The sequence below is a fragment of the Lacerta agilis genome, chromosome 1 (assembly GCF_009819535.1).
Source record: "Lacerta agilis isolate rLacAgi1 chromosome 1, rLacAgi1.pri, whole genome shotgun sequence".
NCBI classification, from domain to species: domain Eukaryota; kingdom Metazoa; phylum Chordata; class Lepidosauria; order Squamata; family Lacertidae; genus Lacerta; species Lacerta agilis.
This window is the reverse complement of record NC_046312.1, coordinates 85,635,567-85,650,958: the sequence shown is the minus strand read 5'-3', so window position 1 is coordinate 85,650,958 and position 15,392 is coordinate 85,635,567. Positions and strand designations below refer to the sequence as shown.

Here is a 15,392-nt window from a genome sequence, read left to right as displayed (position 1 = left end):
TGATTGATTGATTGATTGATTGATTGTGTGACTGCAGTACATTGGTTATTGCTTTCATTTTATGGATCAATGGTCTTGTTCGATAGTAAAATTCATGTTAAATTGCTGTTTTAAGGGTTGTTTTAAAAAGTCTGGAAAGGATTAATCCATTTTGCATTACTTTCTATTTGAAAGCGCGACTTGGTTTTGGAAAACTTTGATTTTGGAACAGATTTCCAGAATGGATTAAGTTTGAGAACCAAGGTACCACTGTATCATTAAGCTGGCTCACCTGGTGAACACTGGTGCTCTCGCCTTGGGTGGCACACGATACAATAAACTGCAGAGTGACACTTGTTTTGTTTGGCATCCCATTTAATTTATTCCAACTTTCTCACAATTTAGCAATCAAAACAAAATAGAAAAAAGCATTGTGATTTCTAAACAGGAGTACAAATTTCAGTTGTGAGCTGATGCTTGTGATGTTCAAATTCCTCTTCAATGTGTATCAACCACAAAGAGCACCATCTGCCCCCTTAACAATTACTAGGTGTTGCAGTACGGAATCTGGATGCCTCTCAGAGGGGGGGAAACCCAACAAAAACAGAAACATACATTTATGCCCCCAGAACTTGGAGGTGTTTTGATGTCCTCATTGATGCTGAATGCACCACAATTCTAGGTTTGTACTGAAAAAGAACCTAAAGGTAGTTAAAGGTAAGTTTGAGGGGCAGCTGATGTTCCCCATCAAGGCACTAATACTAATGTTCATGGGTGCTAAGTAGATTGAAAATGAGAAGCAGTAATGAGATTCTTTTTGTTGTTGTTGTGTGGTCAATCCCATAAACAATACCACTTTCTGTTTTATGAGCCTATGGGTTGGGGAAATGCCAGGCAAAATTGCCTGTTACTAAAAAAGGTAATCTCATCACCACATTAACACACTTCATTTCATCCATCCATCTTTTTTATCCAAATGGTCTAATGGGATGGTCATTGAACAATGTCCACTCCTAAAAAGTCTTGAGATCTGTTTCCATCATAACCACTTGCATCGTTGCCCTTGTTCTGTACTTCCTCACAGAGCAGGCACCCTCATTCCACAAATACTTAACTAGCATTTTGCCACACCGCTGTTTTCTCTATCTTGCATAACCCAGCAAACTACTCAATGACTGCTCGCACTGTTTTGCATTAAACATTTAAATTTCACCTCATTTCTTCCATCTAACCTCTGCCTGCGGGGGTGGGGGGGGGAAGAACCCAACTAAGAAAGTCAATCTCTATGAGTGATTTATTTTAGGGTGGTGTGTGGTGGCGTTTTCACACTGTTCATTTACCACCTCATTTTCACAATGGAGGTGAGAGGGAATACCAGAAGCACTGTAGTTGAAATCACCTCCAATTACTAACTGCTGCATAATGGTTCAAGACACTTCTCTTCCAAGATGGCGGGTAGGACAAGGAAATTGCTCCACTTAGGAAAACGTGGTGGTAAAGTAAAGCACCTGCTGTGCACACATGACGTTTGCAGAAAAGGGGGGAAACTATGCTGCTTGGGTTCCCCCCCCTCAAAATACTGTATTTCAAAAAACAAAAGCACCCAGCCTCCAATGATTATACTAAGTATACGAACCTAGCAGTTGTCCTGTAAATATAAACTGGTATATATAATAAAAGAAAATCTAATCGTTCATGCAGCTGCTAAATCAGTTTTCAGCATTTGCATGATCCACACAAAAGCCAAATCAAGAGTGTCTGAAACAATATCAGAGAAGCACAATCTATTATTGGGAACGATATATTCAACACCACATCACCCCAGCTCCCAGATATTAATTATTCTGTACATGTGTATATATGCATCTGTGTCCATCATCTCAGTCTGCATTTCGGGGGATTACCACACACTGTATAAAGTGTTGTTTACATATTGCATTGCTCACCTGGGTCCCACACAAAAGGAAGGAGGGACATTTGCAGCAGCTTAAAATGTGGGTTTTTGCTTCTTGGGGGGTGGAATAACAACTGAATTCTAAGCTTCTTCCCCCAATTTCTGACCCCTCTCTTCCCTGCTTTTGAGTTTAACTCTCATTATAACCTGATCTGAAAGAGTTGACTGCCCAGCATTGACATTTTCTGTGTATTAGTGTTTTTTAGGATGCATCAAGACTGAGTGCAATACAAGGTACTGCCTAAGAGAAAGTTGCCCAGAAGTGCAAAATTCTTAAAGAATAAGGCTCCCAGGTCAGGAAAGAGAAGGGGGTTGAACTTCTATGTCAAGTGCAATGCCTTGCGGAAGAAATTAGTGTAAGGAAGTAGCTCCTTCCCACTCTATATGCTTTCTGTGTAGCATTCCAGCTGAGTATGTGCTGGACAAGGATTCTATTTACCCCCTAGATATATGCTCCAACCCACACAATAACGGGAACAGGTTGTCAGGTCTGTGTGTAGCAGGCAACATGCAGTATTTACAATCTTTGGTCTTTGGTGTGTGTGGCGGGTGGGGGCTGGGGCAATTATTCTCCCATCCAACATGATCACCCGGGTTCTTTGGAGAGGCCTGGGTAAGAAATTCAACAGCCAAGAGGGAACGTCTCTCCTGCTTGTTTGCTGCAAGGCTACAAGTGGTCTAATAATCGTGAAACCTCTTAGGCAATTTTTTTTTTTTTAAGGTTTAGAAACCAGTCCCCGACCCCACCCCTGCCACCAAGCCCCTTTGCAATTCTTCCCCAAGGATTTAAAGGCAAGCAACTGAGAGGCACACAAAGCCCACAAATTGTCGGGACCTTCTGGAATACGAGAAAAGAGAGAGAGAGAGATAAAAATAAGATGCATCGAAACCCATGAAAAATCCAGCGCTGAGACGAGCGGCCAAGCTGCCTGCCTGCCAGCGAGTGAGAGAGAGAGAGAGAGAGAGAGAGAACACGTCCATCTATTGCACATGCAAAGCATGTGCTCCCCGGCCCTCTTGCTCATGCACAGGGTAGAAGAGGTGGCACTCAGGATCTCCACGGACAGTGGGCGACCCCTGGATGATTTTCCCAGTGTTAGGGTTAACACACCAGCATTCTCCTCGCTGGCCATTCACCGACATCTTACACTAAAGGTGGAGAAGGGGTGGGGAAGAGAGAGAAGAAGAGAACACCATTGGCTTAGGCAGACTACATGAAATGGAGCACATGGAAAACAATGTTCTCGACTTTTGTTATGCAGACATTATAGCTGTCGGGTACATCAAGTGTTTTAGAGCAGCCTACTGTCAAAACGCAAGTGGCGCTGTGGGTTAAACCACAGAACCTAGGGCTTGCTGATCAAAAGGTCGGCGGTTCGAATCCCCGCGATGGGGTGAACTTCCGTTGCTCGGTCCCTGCTCCTGCCAACCTAGCAGTTCAAAAGCACGTCAAAGTGCAAATAGATAAATAGGTACTGCTCCGGCAGGAAGGTAAACGGCGTTTCCGTGCGCTGCTCTGGTTCGCCAGAAGCGGCTTTGTCATGCTGGCCACATGACCCGGAAGCTGTACGCCAGATCCCTCGGCCAGTAACACGAGATGAGCGCCACAAACCCAGAGTCGGACACGACTGGACCTAATGGTCAGGGGTCCCTTTACCTTTACCTTACTGTCAAAATAAAAAGTGAAATAAAAATGCTTTCTTCCTTTACAGTGAAGGGAAGAAGCAGTTTACACCATTCACCTCGAAGAGCAGCACCAATGGGCTGGAGGTGCTGCAAGAATGCAAGGGAAATCGCTGTCTGCAACTGTCGTGCAGTGAGAGCGTTGAAGTTTCACTGTAACACCATTATACATCCCATCAAAATATACAACCACAGCATCATATTTAGGGAATATCTGAGAAGATGCAAATGTTCTAGTAGGGACTTTCTCATATCTGTTGCAAGTGGTATGTAGGAACAGGTATGAAAGAGATACACCCACCCACCCATTACTTCTACAGTGGATTTAACTTGTGGCTAGGATTCATAAGCGTCAGGGATGCTGGAGTGTTCACAGATTTCACCATATGCAGAGCCGTAGCTAGGTGATCTTGCGCCCCTGGCAGAACCGTCCAGATTGCGCCCCCTAGCTACAGGCAAATTAGCTCTTCTTTCTGCCTCTCCTCCAACCCCACCCATTCAATTCACCCTTTATTTAAAACCATTTCTTATGAGGCAATAATCAATATTTATATTTATGGACATATTTTAAAGCCAATTTTGCACACCTCCCCAATCGCCTGCGCCCCTGGCGGGGGCCCACCTCCCCACCCCGTGGCTATGGCCCTGACCACATGTAAGGTTTAAATTGGCTTCCCTAAAAAGCAGCTGCGATACCAGTTTCCTGGTGGGAAACAGGAGAGGAACAAGTGTGTCAAAGGAAAGAGTGAGGGGGAGCTTCATGGAAAGGTGTGGGAAAGAGTGATCTGAAAAGGAAAAACTCCGCTAACAGTATATTTTAGCAAAGATCACTCTTTTCACATGCTACCATGCATCAACTGCAAAAATGTGACAACAGTGGGGAGTTATGTCATTAGCACTTGACATTTCAAAAGAGAAATTCAGCAGTAAAGTGCTTAGCAGTGGAGTTAATGCATACGTAACAAGGTTGAGGCCACAGAAAGATCTCAGCGTATGGAATGCAAAAAAAAAAAAAAAAAAAAAAAATGAGTAATTCTTATACTCATTGGCTAGGACAACTTATAGGCCTCTGACATTTCGATTTCATGCATAAGGGAACTGAGACTCAGAGACTGGGACTTGTCCTGAAGGTCCTTGGCAGATTCATTGCTAAGAAGGATTCGACTATCCTAGCTCTTGAACCAGTAAGCATAGCACTAATAGAAAGCAAATGAACAAGGCATCTATAAATACATGTGTCTGCAATACCAGTGTGAGCAACCAAACTTCAGGCAATACTGTTTTTCTTTTTCTCTTTGCGGCAGGGATGAACATGACTGGCAAGGGCTGTACAGGTCCGAACTATGTATGTACCTGCCTGCTTCCTGAGTCGATGGAAAATGTTGGTGCAAGACAAGGCAGTGTGAAGAGCAAGCTTCACTCAGCGCAGCTAAATCCCTTTAGGGAACTAATTCATTTAATGGGGATTAGCCACAGCTGTGGGGTGTGGGCCTTGCAAGGTAATTAGGACCTTGGGGGAATCAAGGTTGCCGCTTTCATCTCCCCCAAAGGGGGGAAGTTGCATCAAAGCAACCACACCCTACATTTAGGTCCACACCCAGCTTGTCCAGCAGGACTAATAATAATAATAATAATAATAATAATAATAATAATAATAATATGCTTGCTAGCCTTAGAAAGGGAAAAAGCAGAGAGATACATCTGCCAAGTCAACTTTTAGAGAATAACAGGTGCTCCTGCTAAGAGACACCAGATGGGACCAGAAACAGGGGCGGAGGAAGGGGTGTGTGGTGGATGCGGGCTGTACCGGGTGTCACCACTGAGGGGGTGACAAAATTCTGGGCGACACTCACCGTGGGGCCTGCAGCATGCCCGAGCCATGCATCTCTCCTGGGAGAGACACAGTAGCTTGAGCACATGCAGACTCCGCGCTGCCCAAATGTTCTGCCTATTGTCTCCCCCACCTAGCTGTAGGGCGGCTGAGTGGGAGGAGGCAGGCAGACTCCAGAGGCCCTGCCCTCACCCTGCCCCTATGGGCGGCTCGCCCCACCCCTGAGCGCCCCACCCCAGGCACCCAAGCGGCTTCCTCCACCGCAGACCAGAAGTATACTCCTGGCTCCATTTTCCTGAGAGCTGCTGCTGCTCTTATGACTTATTGCTTAGGTGAGCAGGATGCGAAAGCCCTTTTCTCCCTTAGAGCTTGATCCACACAGCACTGCCTGCAAACTCAAAACATTGTGAGCTGAAGTCCCCTCAAATGCCGTTAGGTGCATTTGCTTTCAAAGAACTGGTGGGCATATTTTTGTGTGTGCTTTATCTCCAACCAAAAGTTGAGGTTCTGGATTGAACATGGGATGTGATACAAGGTCAGCTGCTAACCTAGAAGTGCAGCTCCTGCCTGCTGACCAGGAGAGCCCCATTACCTTCAGAAGGTCGCCATTGTTGTCACAGTCCCATGCCCAAGTGATTACTTAGAATCATTGCCACAAGGCTTCCTAAGGCCTGCTTGGCGTCCTGCCCTCCCACTCCCTGATAAACTTCAGCCTAGATGTCAAATGAACTCTTATTTTCATTCCTGCTCATGAGTGGACACTGAGTTTCAGAACAAGGTTTGCAAGTGAAATATGCTTGTTGTCGAGTGGCACGTAAGCTCAAAGGAAGACTGGTAGATGTATCTACCAGATTTAGGATTCATACAACCGTTCTGTATTCCAGATACAGCACATCCTTGGGGAGTGTAAGACTGGTTGGAGGAAAGCAGGCAATTTCTGCCACTTTGCAAACAAACAGCAGGAAAAGTGGGGCTTTCTCTCACACCATTACAATTTCCCCATGAGCTTTAAGAGCAGCAGTAGCCAATGTGGTGCCCTCCAAATGTTGTTGGGACTCCTAACCCCATCAGCCTCAGCCGACATGGCCAATGGCCATGGATTATGGGAATTGTAGGTTCTGAAGAGCACCGTGTTGGCTGCTAGAGAGCATCTCGCTAGACAGAACCAGATGGCCCTTTGGCCCAATTCCGAAAGGATATTCATATGGTATTCAAACCTGCCAAGAGTCCTGTGCTGCCCATGCTGATCTCTGTTTAGGTATGCTGACCTGCAAAAACTAGAACTGGCTGAACCACCCTGCATACCTTGATCAGCACTGGTGATCCCTCAAATGACAGTTGTCTGAAAGACCTCGCCCCCAATCACCCTCTGCACTTGCCTGTTTGAGATTGTAGAGGCCTTGCTTGTCACAGTTTGGGATATTTAGGGAATAGAGGTGCTCCAACGGACCGCGTTCATCTGGCAGGCGCATGGTTGAGATGCGTTCCAAGACTTGATCTAATTCCTGTTGGCAGGGGGTCTGCAAAAGGTCAAGAAAGCAGAAAAAAAACCAAATGAGGACACCAGGCAGGGCCCAGTTGACACAATGGAGACAACAATAATGGCTTTCACCTTCTGACACATGTGGGATATAAGTCAAGGGGTCTCTCTGCCACACAATGCCTGCAGTTCTTGCTTAGGGTAGCTTTGCAGGTTACACCCCCAAACCCACGCCCAACTCCTTTTCATCCCAAAGCATCAGAAAAAGTATTCTAGCACACCTCACTTCGCCTGTAGTCATACTGTCTCAAGGCTGTTGAACATTTGCCGGAAAGGATCAAAGTGTTATGACCCAATGGTGATTTGCCCAAGGCCCAAAGACACAACACACTTGGTATATATGCAGCTTGTGTCACTCAGTATCAAACAATTTTAAATAAATGGCTTGCATAAATTTTGATTAACGGATATGAAAACCAAAATGATACAAAGGGATAATGTAACAAGGATTTTTTTTTTGTCTTCTGAATATACTTCTTTTTAGACAGGCCTGGGCTGGGAAGAAGAACTGTTGAGAGCCCTTTGCAAATATTTGTGCTTTAAGACAGTTCTCTACCATTTCTTTCTTAGAAGAATCACAGAAGGTTAGTTACATGCCCAATTTCCATAGACATTCTTCCTGTGCCAATAAAATTGCAAACTTTAGTTGATCAAATTCAACCTCTTATAGGGGTGAACTTTGATTTATAGCCTCAAAACGAAGTTCAACCACTGGATAGAAATCTAGATCCACTACACTTATGAAAAAGCATCAATGAGTAGCTCCTCGAATTATGGAAATAAACAGATTTTTTTTTGTTTTATAAAAAAAAATGAAACCCAGAAGGTTGATCATATGTGATGAAGCCTTTTAAATGCTAGGGGGCACATAGGAAGAACCCATGGCAAAACACTTCCCACGAAGCTCCTGTATGGTTTTAAGAAGGGCACCAGTGTGTTCTGGGATTCTTAGAATCATAAGCGTTGGAAGGGACCCCAAGGATCATCTAGTCCAACCCCCTGCAATGCAGGAATATGCTGCTGTCCCTTACGAGGCTCGAACCTGTGACCTTGGTGTTATCAGCACCACGCTCGAACCAACTGAGCTATCCTATACGATACAGTCTTGCTATTTGCCACAGAGTTCGGCTCTCTGAGATCTCTCGACTTTTATTTTCTTAACAACAGCAGCAACATGTTCCTGACTCTTTGGGTTGTGGAAAAATAGGAACTGAATGGGAAAACAACTGATGAAATCAAAAGAGGCAGAGGGTGCTGTAAAGAGTTTCCAATAGTTAGGAAGCAAAGTTATGGCACTGTGTGTTACTCTTTACCCCCATGGCTAATGGTAGCGCTGAAGAAATGCTGCAGAAAAAGAAAATCCACGTAACATGTCCCTGCTCTGCATAAGTGATGTACAGACAGCAGAATTCAGCTCCTCTTGGCTTGGATGTTAGGCTATAGTGTGGCCCAAAAATTGGGATATTTTTAGCACACGGTTTATATATATACACATATCCCTGGCTATGCTGCTGGTGGTAATGTGACATTTTATATTGCCTCAGGTTGTAATATCCAGTCCGGGAGTGTGCACAAAATCAGTGCCTCCATTTATCATGGAGGGCAGACATTACCATTTTGTATACGTCTTGATTCACTGCTCTGCAAGCTAATATGCATGTACTGTGAGAGACTAAGCTCCCGATGCTACCTTCTAATTCCCAGTGGCATTTGGGCACGTATACAGGATCCTCTTCAGCTACCATGGCTCTCTTAAGGTATCAACCATGCCCAGGAAGTTGCTGCCCCAGCTACAATGTTTAACACTACCTGGCATACATATTGCAATCATCCTGCCGAGACACTTCATAATCCCGCCAATAGACTCCAGACCAGGAAGCACATAGTACGATGGTTGGGATCCATTGCTGTACAAGGTTTAAAATTTTACAGCCTACATAAAGAATGCAAACTTTCAGAACAATCCTAAGCATTCTTACTCAGACATGTTCAGTGGGGCTTACTACTTAATACTCCAGCCATCTTCATATCAGTGGTAGATCTTGTTCTGGGCAATTAGCTGAGCAAGGAATATTTCACAGATAAATTGCCACGTTTCTTTTCCCTGTTCTGGGTGGGTGGTTTTATTTAGCTTATCGACTCCACAGTATTCCATAAGTTCTAATCAGAGCTGCATGTCTTATCTGATTGGGCCACCAGTGCTCTGTCCTTCTCTTTCGATTTTCAAGATTGCAAAGGCCACCAACAAGCTGACAGCATGCCAGGTCCGTAAATGCAGCCCGCAATTGCTTTGAAGAGACCCTGAAAACCAATTTTAACCCTCCGGTCCACCAGTTTCTGTCCAAGAAAGCATCCTGAATACCTTTCAGCCACTCAGACTCTGCCTGGAACCCGGCCCGTCAGGGAACAGTGAAGCCAACTAGAACAGCGTGAGTGCGGCAATTAAAAGCACAGAGCAGGAGAATGGAAAACCCCAGGAAAATCAGTAGTAGTAGCAGCACCAGCACCAAGACTGCTCTGGAGGCATCAAAGCAATGGTGCTCTGGGAGCCTCCAAGAATTGTGGCTATAAGACCAAAAGCTTATGTGGCATCAGTTCCACCCGACAAGTGGGGGAAGAGGATCCAAAGCTAAATTAGAAAAGCTATTGATAGGAATTATCCCTGCACTCTGGTTGAAGATGCCAGCTGTAATCCTGAATGACAACTGTGTGGCAAAGTCCTCCTCCTGGGCCCTGCCAAAATCCATCAATCTCATGAAGAGGTATCTCGTGTTCTGTTTGTTTGGCTCTATTTTCCTCCTCGCTGTGCTGTCTCATCTCTTCCTGTGGCCTGGCCCTGATGTAACCTTCAGCACTGTTTACAACGGGGGAGGTGAGTAGAATTCAGTCTCACACAAAGAACTTTATTCATTTGGCAAAACAAAATAAAAAATAAAAAAATTCCTTCCAGCAGCACTTTAGAGACCAACTAAGGTTTGTTCTTGGTATGAGCTTTCGTGTGCATGCACACTTCATCAGATACACGTGCATGCACACGAAAGCTCATACCAAGAACAAACTTAGTTGGTCTCTAAGGTGCTACTGGAAGGATTTTTTTTAATTTTTTTTTTACTATGGCAGACCTAACACGGCTACCTACCTGTAACTGGATTTATTCATTTGGCAACCAGAAACTCTGTGGCTCAAGCTCTCAACCTCTGGGTTCTCACTCGGGGTCCAAATAAACTCTCTCCTCACCCACAAAAGTCTCACAATGAGAAGAGTTCCTGGAAACAGTGGACACCGTCCTAGTTTCTCACTCTAGACTTGCTTTTTACAGGCAGGCTCAGAGTGGCTGGTACTTTCTCAGGTAGCCCAACAGCTGTGTCCTATTCAGCTGCACTCTCCACACCCAGTTCCAACAGGTTTGTTGAGTTTCCCAGGGGGTCCAGACGATGGGAAAAGCTCCCACTCTTCTGCTCACAGCATGTTCTTCACTCTCTGGAAGTCTCCTCCAGCTACTAATGGAGACTGGGGGCAGGGGAGCCTCTGACAGCTAGAGAAAAAGCTCATCAAGTGATCATCTTCAAACTACATATAGTTCCCCACTCCCTCAAAGAATAATAATAACATGTTGGACCCTTTCCAGGGACTTGAAGACCATCTCCCGCACCCATTGTTTACCTCACTCACCCTGACTGATGGCGAGTGGTGGTGGTGCTTGGTAGGCTTGCCCAGCTGCTTTTGCTGCTCATTCACCTTCTCACGGATGACGGCGAACTCCTTGCCATTCTTAGGGGGCTTTATCCGCCCACCGCCACTCACCACACTGGAGGCGGCATCCACCACATTCTCTGCAATAGATACTTCGGTATGTTCCTCATCTACACAGACAAAAAAAAAATAAAAAATAAAAAAATGGAGGGTGGGAGAAGAAAGAAAAGGGGCATCAGCAAGGCTCCCCCCCCCCAGCCGGAACTCAGTTCCAGCACCTCTCAGGTGGGCACCATCGCCATTATAAGAGAACAAGAGAGTTCTAAGTGGTGAGTTCCGGCACCTCTTTTTCTAAAAAAAAATTAGCACTGGCGTACTAGTTATGCTAGCCGCAGAACCCAAATGCTCTGCCCAGAGATGCCCACAATGGAACAAATGGGAAAAATCCCCACAGGCCCCACAGTGAACTCCAGTCACAGCTACATGGAAGTGGCATCCCAGTAATAATAATAATAATAATAATAATAATAATAATAATAATAATAATAATAATAATTTATTTATACCCCGCCCATCTGGCTGGGTTTCCCCAGCCACTCTGGGCGGCTTCCAACAGAACATTAAAATGCAATAATCTATTCAACATTAAAAGCTTCCCTAAACAGAGCTGCCTTCAGATGTCCCAGCTGTGTGAGACTCCAAAAAACTCCCCCTGCAGAGCAGCCAAGACAAGGCGGAGCTTCTGTTTGAGGAAACACCCCCTCTTCCAGCCTTTAAATGCTTTGTTACACAAATTGTCAAAAGTATTTAATAATGCATTTATTTCAAATCAGAAGTCGCACATGTCTGAACCCCAGGAGACAATTTGGCTAAGCATGCAGAACATCATGTCCCATTTATTCTGTAAGGAGAAAGATTTTTTTTTTTTTTTTACTGGATAAGCTAGGCATCTTGGTCTTTTAGCAACACCCCATCCTTTGATTACCCCCCCCCCCCAGCTCAGATACTGTGGGCCAAGTTCATTCCTGACCTGTCACCCTCAGGCTTTCAAGAGGATCCAAAGCAGAATCTGAGCTGAACATGGCCAAGTGGTTCAAGGGGATGGGGAGATGGGGTTGAGGGGCAAATAATTACCCTAAGGACTCTGGTTAAATAATAATAAAAAGAGGCCAGTTTTGGAAAATAAGCAAAGAGAAACAAAAAAAGGGAGAAAGCAACTAGATGAGAAATCACGCCAAGAATACAAAAAAAGGCAACATAACAAAGCAGGCTTTGTATTGTTTATAAACAAATTCACTATCTCATCATGTAACTGGAATCAAATATACAAGATTGTATAACAAATATAAAGCTCCCCTACAAGATCTTAATGAAAGGCCAGGAAGGGGAAGACAGGTCATCATTCAAGTCATGGCTGAGCTGAAAATATTCATGATTTTAACGATTTGGGGTGGGGGGCAGCGTGGAAAAAGGTCTCTTGTTCTGGTACCTTCATCAACACTTCAAAGCAAAAATTTCAACTGTTTTTTCAATGTGTCAAAATGTGAACTCCCCCCCCCCTTTTTGCCCTACAGACAATCTGATTGGCTATGTCATGAGTTAGTTCTAGTTCACTGAAGGTGCTATTTCTTACCCAGAAAGATCAGAGCCAGTGAACATTTGGCCTAGTCCTCATTTCAGTCCATTCTGTCTTAACCAGCAACTTATGGCATCTAGGTTTGATTTCAACAGAAGTCAGCTGAATTTGGACCTGTAGCTGTTTGGATGTCGCCAACTCCAGACCAGACTTTTTACAGGCGGTTTCTATGTGTTTCTATGATGAGGCTCAATACAGATTGGCTGCCAAACCCTGACCTCACCTGGCTGGTGTAGGAGCATGCGTGGAAACGTCAAAAATTCACTGACAACTCTTAACTGTGACTTGGCAAAGACCCAGCTGCTCCAAACCTCTTATGCAGAACCTCAACTGTCTTTCTGGCCCACATGACCCCTAAATATGGCACAGTTTGGAAGTATGGTTAGCAGTGCTGCCCAGTTTTTCACAATTAGTGTGACAAATTCAGCTGCGTTTTCACAGTTCTCCCAGGGCTGAGCTGGAGCCATACCAGGAATCAGACCTGGAGTATGTGTTCTCCAACCCAAAATCCCTGCAGTCTGTTGCTGGAATTTGGAGATTGGCCTGGCATGCAACTGGCATAGTTCCTTTGATCAAGTCTTCATAGAAGACCAGGGTCCAGTTTTGTTGTGATTTAATGCCTGAGCTGTCCAATCCAATGATATCATATGGCTCACCTGTCCACCAGCGTCAAAGTTTCAAATTATTACCACCATCTAGCCTAAAATAGTCTGCTGGGTACTTACCAAGGTGATCTTCTAGCCCAAGATCATGAACTCCCTTGTATATATGTGTTTTTATTGTATCACTTTGAGTTTGCTTGTTTAAAAAAAACAATCAAGCAGTACAGTGGAACCTTGGTTCTCGAACAGCTTAGTTGACAAACAAATCAGCTCCCAAACGCCAAAAACCCAAGTAAGTATTCCGGTTTTTCAACATTTTTTGGAAGCTGAATGTCCAATGCGGCTTCCACTTGAGTGCAGGAAGCCAATCGGAAGCCGCGCCTTAGTTTTTGAACATTTTGGAAGTCGAACAGACTTGGATTAAGTTCAAGAACCAAGGTTCCACTGTACAGTATATAAATTACTGTATATGATCTGGGAAGCGATTAAAAAACTGAAGAGTAGAATCCAATGCAGCACTAAGTGGATGTTTCATCAGTGCAAGGATTTCTGATTGTGCAACAGATCGTTCTCCTTCTCTCCTCCCATTCTCTGCCCCTAAATCTAAAGATTGAGGGGGCCATGTGACATTTTGACAGGGGCCAGGGGCTGGAGCTGAACGCAGTGGTCAGCGGCTCCTCCTCTCTTGTGCTCGGCAGCCTTCCATGGCAGGAGGAGGAAGAGGAGGAGCCAGACACTGAAGCCACGCTTGGCTCTGAGCTTGGCCTCCTCCGCCACCTGATGGTAGAGGACACTGGGGGGAACCACCCCCCAAAAGTATCGGGGGCCCAAAACTGCTCAGTCCCTTGAAGTTGGCACCCCTGGGAGCAGAGGTGGAAACGCAGAATAGGGCAGGTGAATAATGCCTCAAATAAATCAATGAACTCTCCCTCCCAGCATGCCCTGCTGCCAAGATCCATAATGGGGTTTGACCACTTGTGGCCCTCTAGATAGAGCTGGTCTGCAGCTCCCATAAATCCTGGCCGAATGGGTCATCTTGGGTAAATCTTGCCGAATGGGGCTGACGGCAGGTGGAGTTCAACAAGATATGGAAGGCCACAAATCTATAGCATCAACCTGCTCCAACAGCTTGCATCAGGGGATGATACCCCCCCTACTAATGTATGGCACTGGCACTTAATTTTTTTAAAAAAGATAATCACCTGATGATCCAGCCATCATTGCATGGTTGGATTTGTGCTTAGCTCAAAGCGTTAAGAACTACGCAAAAGCTGAAGATCTTGAACTCAAGGCTGGTCAAGAGCCTTCCAGATAAGTGATGCAATATTAACCCCACTCAGCCTCCTCCCCCAATGCATTATCTTCCGCTGCTGTCCGGTCTTTTCAGCATAACTGTGAGAGTAGAAAAGGGATTGCTAAGCAGGAGAATGAACAGTATGTTCCAATGGGTGGTTGCTTAGCAAGTTCCTCTGATTGTCCCAGACGGCTGCTGGCACGGGGATGATCCAAATGGGCATCCCGTGGCCTCCTTTGGCTGTCACCTCCCCCCAGGAAGTGCTTTCAAGCCCTTCAAAAGCACATGGAAACGGCAGCTTTGACAATCCCTCTTCAGCACGAGCAAATCCAGCTTTTAGCAGCATGCCCTACTTGCCCGTTTTGCTCGCTTTCCATCGCTGAAGGTACATATTGGAGGCCTGAACAATGCACTCATTCTTCCCATCCTTCCCCGAGCCGGTGTGATGCAGTCCTCTTCATTCATTCAATTTATAGTCCAGAATACATGTCCCAGCCCCGATGTGTTGCGGCAGCATTCCCGCACCAACCTTTTCTGTACTTCTGCTGGGATCCTTGGGCAGCAAAAGTCTCAAGTCCGCTTGGAGAGGGAAAGATTAGGGAGGATCTCTCCTGCTTTTGCAATGTCTGCTCCCGATGACTATTTAAATAAACCGGCAGAAGTTGAACTTGGCACTGAATCACTTTGGAGGCAACCTGCTTTGCCCTGGATATGACCGCAATGGGACTCGGAGTATAGGAAAGTGAGAAAGCTATGTTGATTGCAGGAAATACATGCTTGATAGGGGAAAGATACTAGTTCTATGTAACTAAGGAGGAGAATGCAAAAAGCTGTGCTTGCTCTTGCATTTCAGATGGAGAGAGAGCCAAAACAGACATCTGTCCCCTAAGGCAAGGCATGGCGAAGAAAGAAGTATCAAAAAGAGGTTAGCAGCCCTAAGAGTATCATTCTAGCCCTCAAGGAAGGTCAGCAAAGGTTAGAGAACAGTCTAGGAAGCGTGGAGGCCTCCCTCTCTATCTGCTCTTTCCTATGCAGACATATCAGCCTCCAATGCAAGTCCAGTTGGACCCCCAACACTCCGAACATGTTTTAGTCCAGTATAGTGGTCACCTTTAAGCAAACGACATTCCTGTGCCTCACAGTTGTTCTCAAATCTTGTCATAGCAAAATCACCCATAAA

General features: G+C 45.3%; 1 protein-coding gene across 2 annotated transcripts in view; it reads right to left on the bottom strand.

Annotated features, from left to right (window-relative positions):
* Positions 1 to 336: 336 nt before the first annotated feature.
* Positions 337 to 15,392, bottom strand: part of IGFBP2 (insulin like growth factor binding protein 2) — a 62,644-nt gene continuing 47,588 nt past the window's right edge. The window contains exons 2-4 of one of the 2 annotated variants that reach the window (XM_033161462.1): positions 10,651 to 10,850; positions 6,827 to 6,967; positions 337 to 3,082 (exon numbers count right to left, since the gene is read on the bottom strand). In XM_033161462.1, the coding sequence (XP_033017353.1) occupies positions 2,915 to 3,082; positions 6,827 to 6,967; positions 10,651 to 10,850 (509 nt within the window). In that variant the 3' untranslated portion in view covers positions 337 to 2,914. The remainder of the gene's footprint in view (positions 3,083 to 6,826; positions 6,968 to 10,650; positions 10,851 to 15,392) is intronic. The other variant, XM_033161472.1, reaches the window with a different exon arrangement.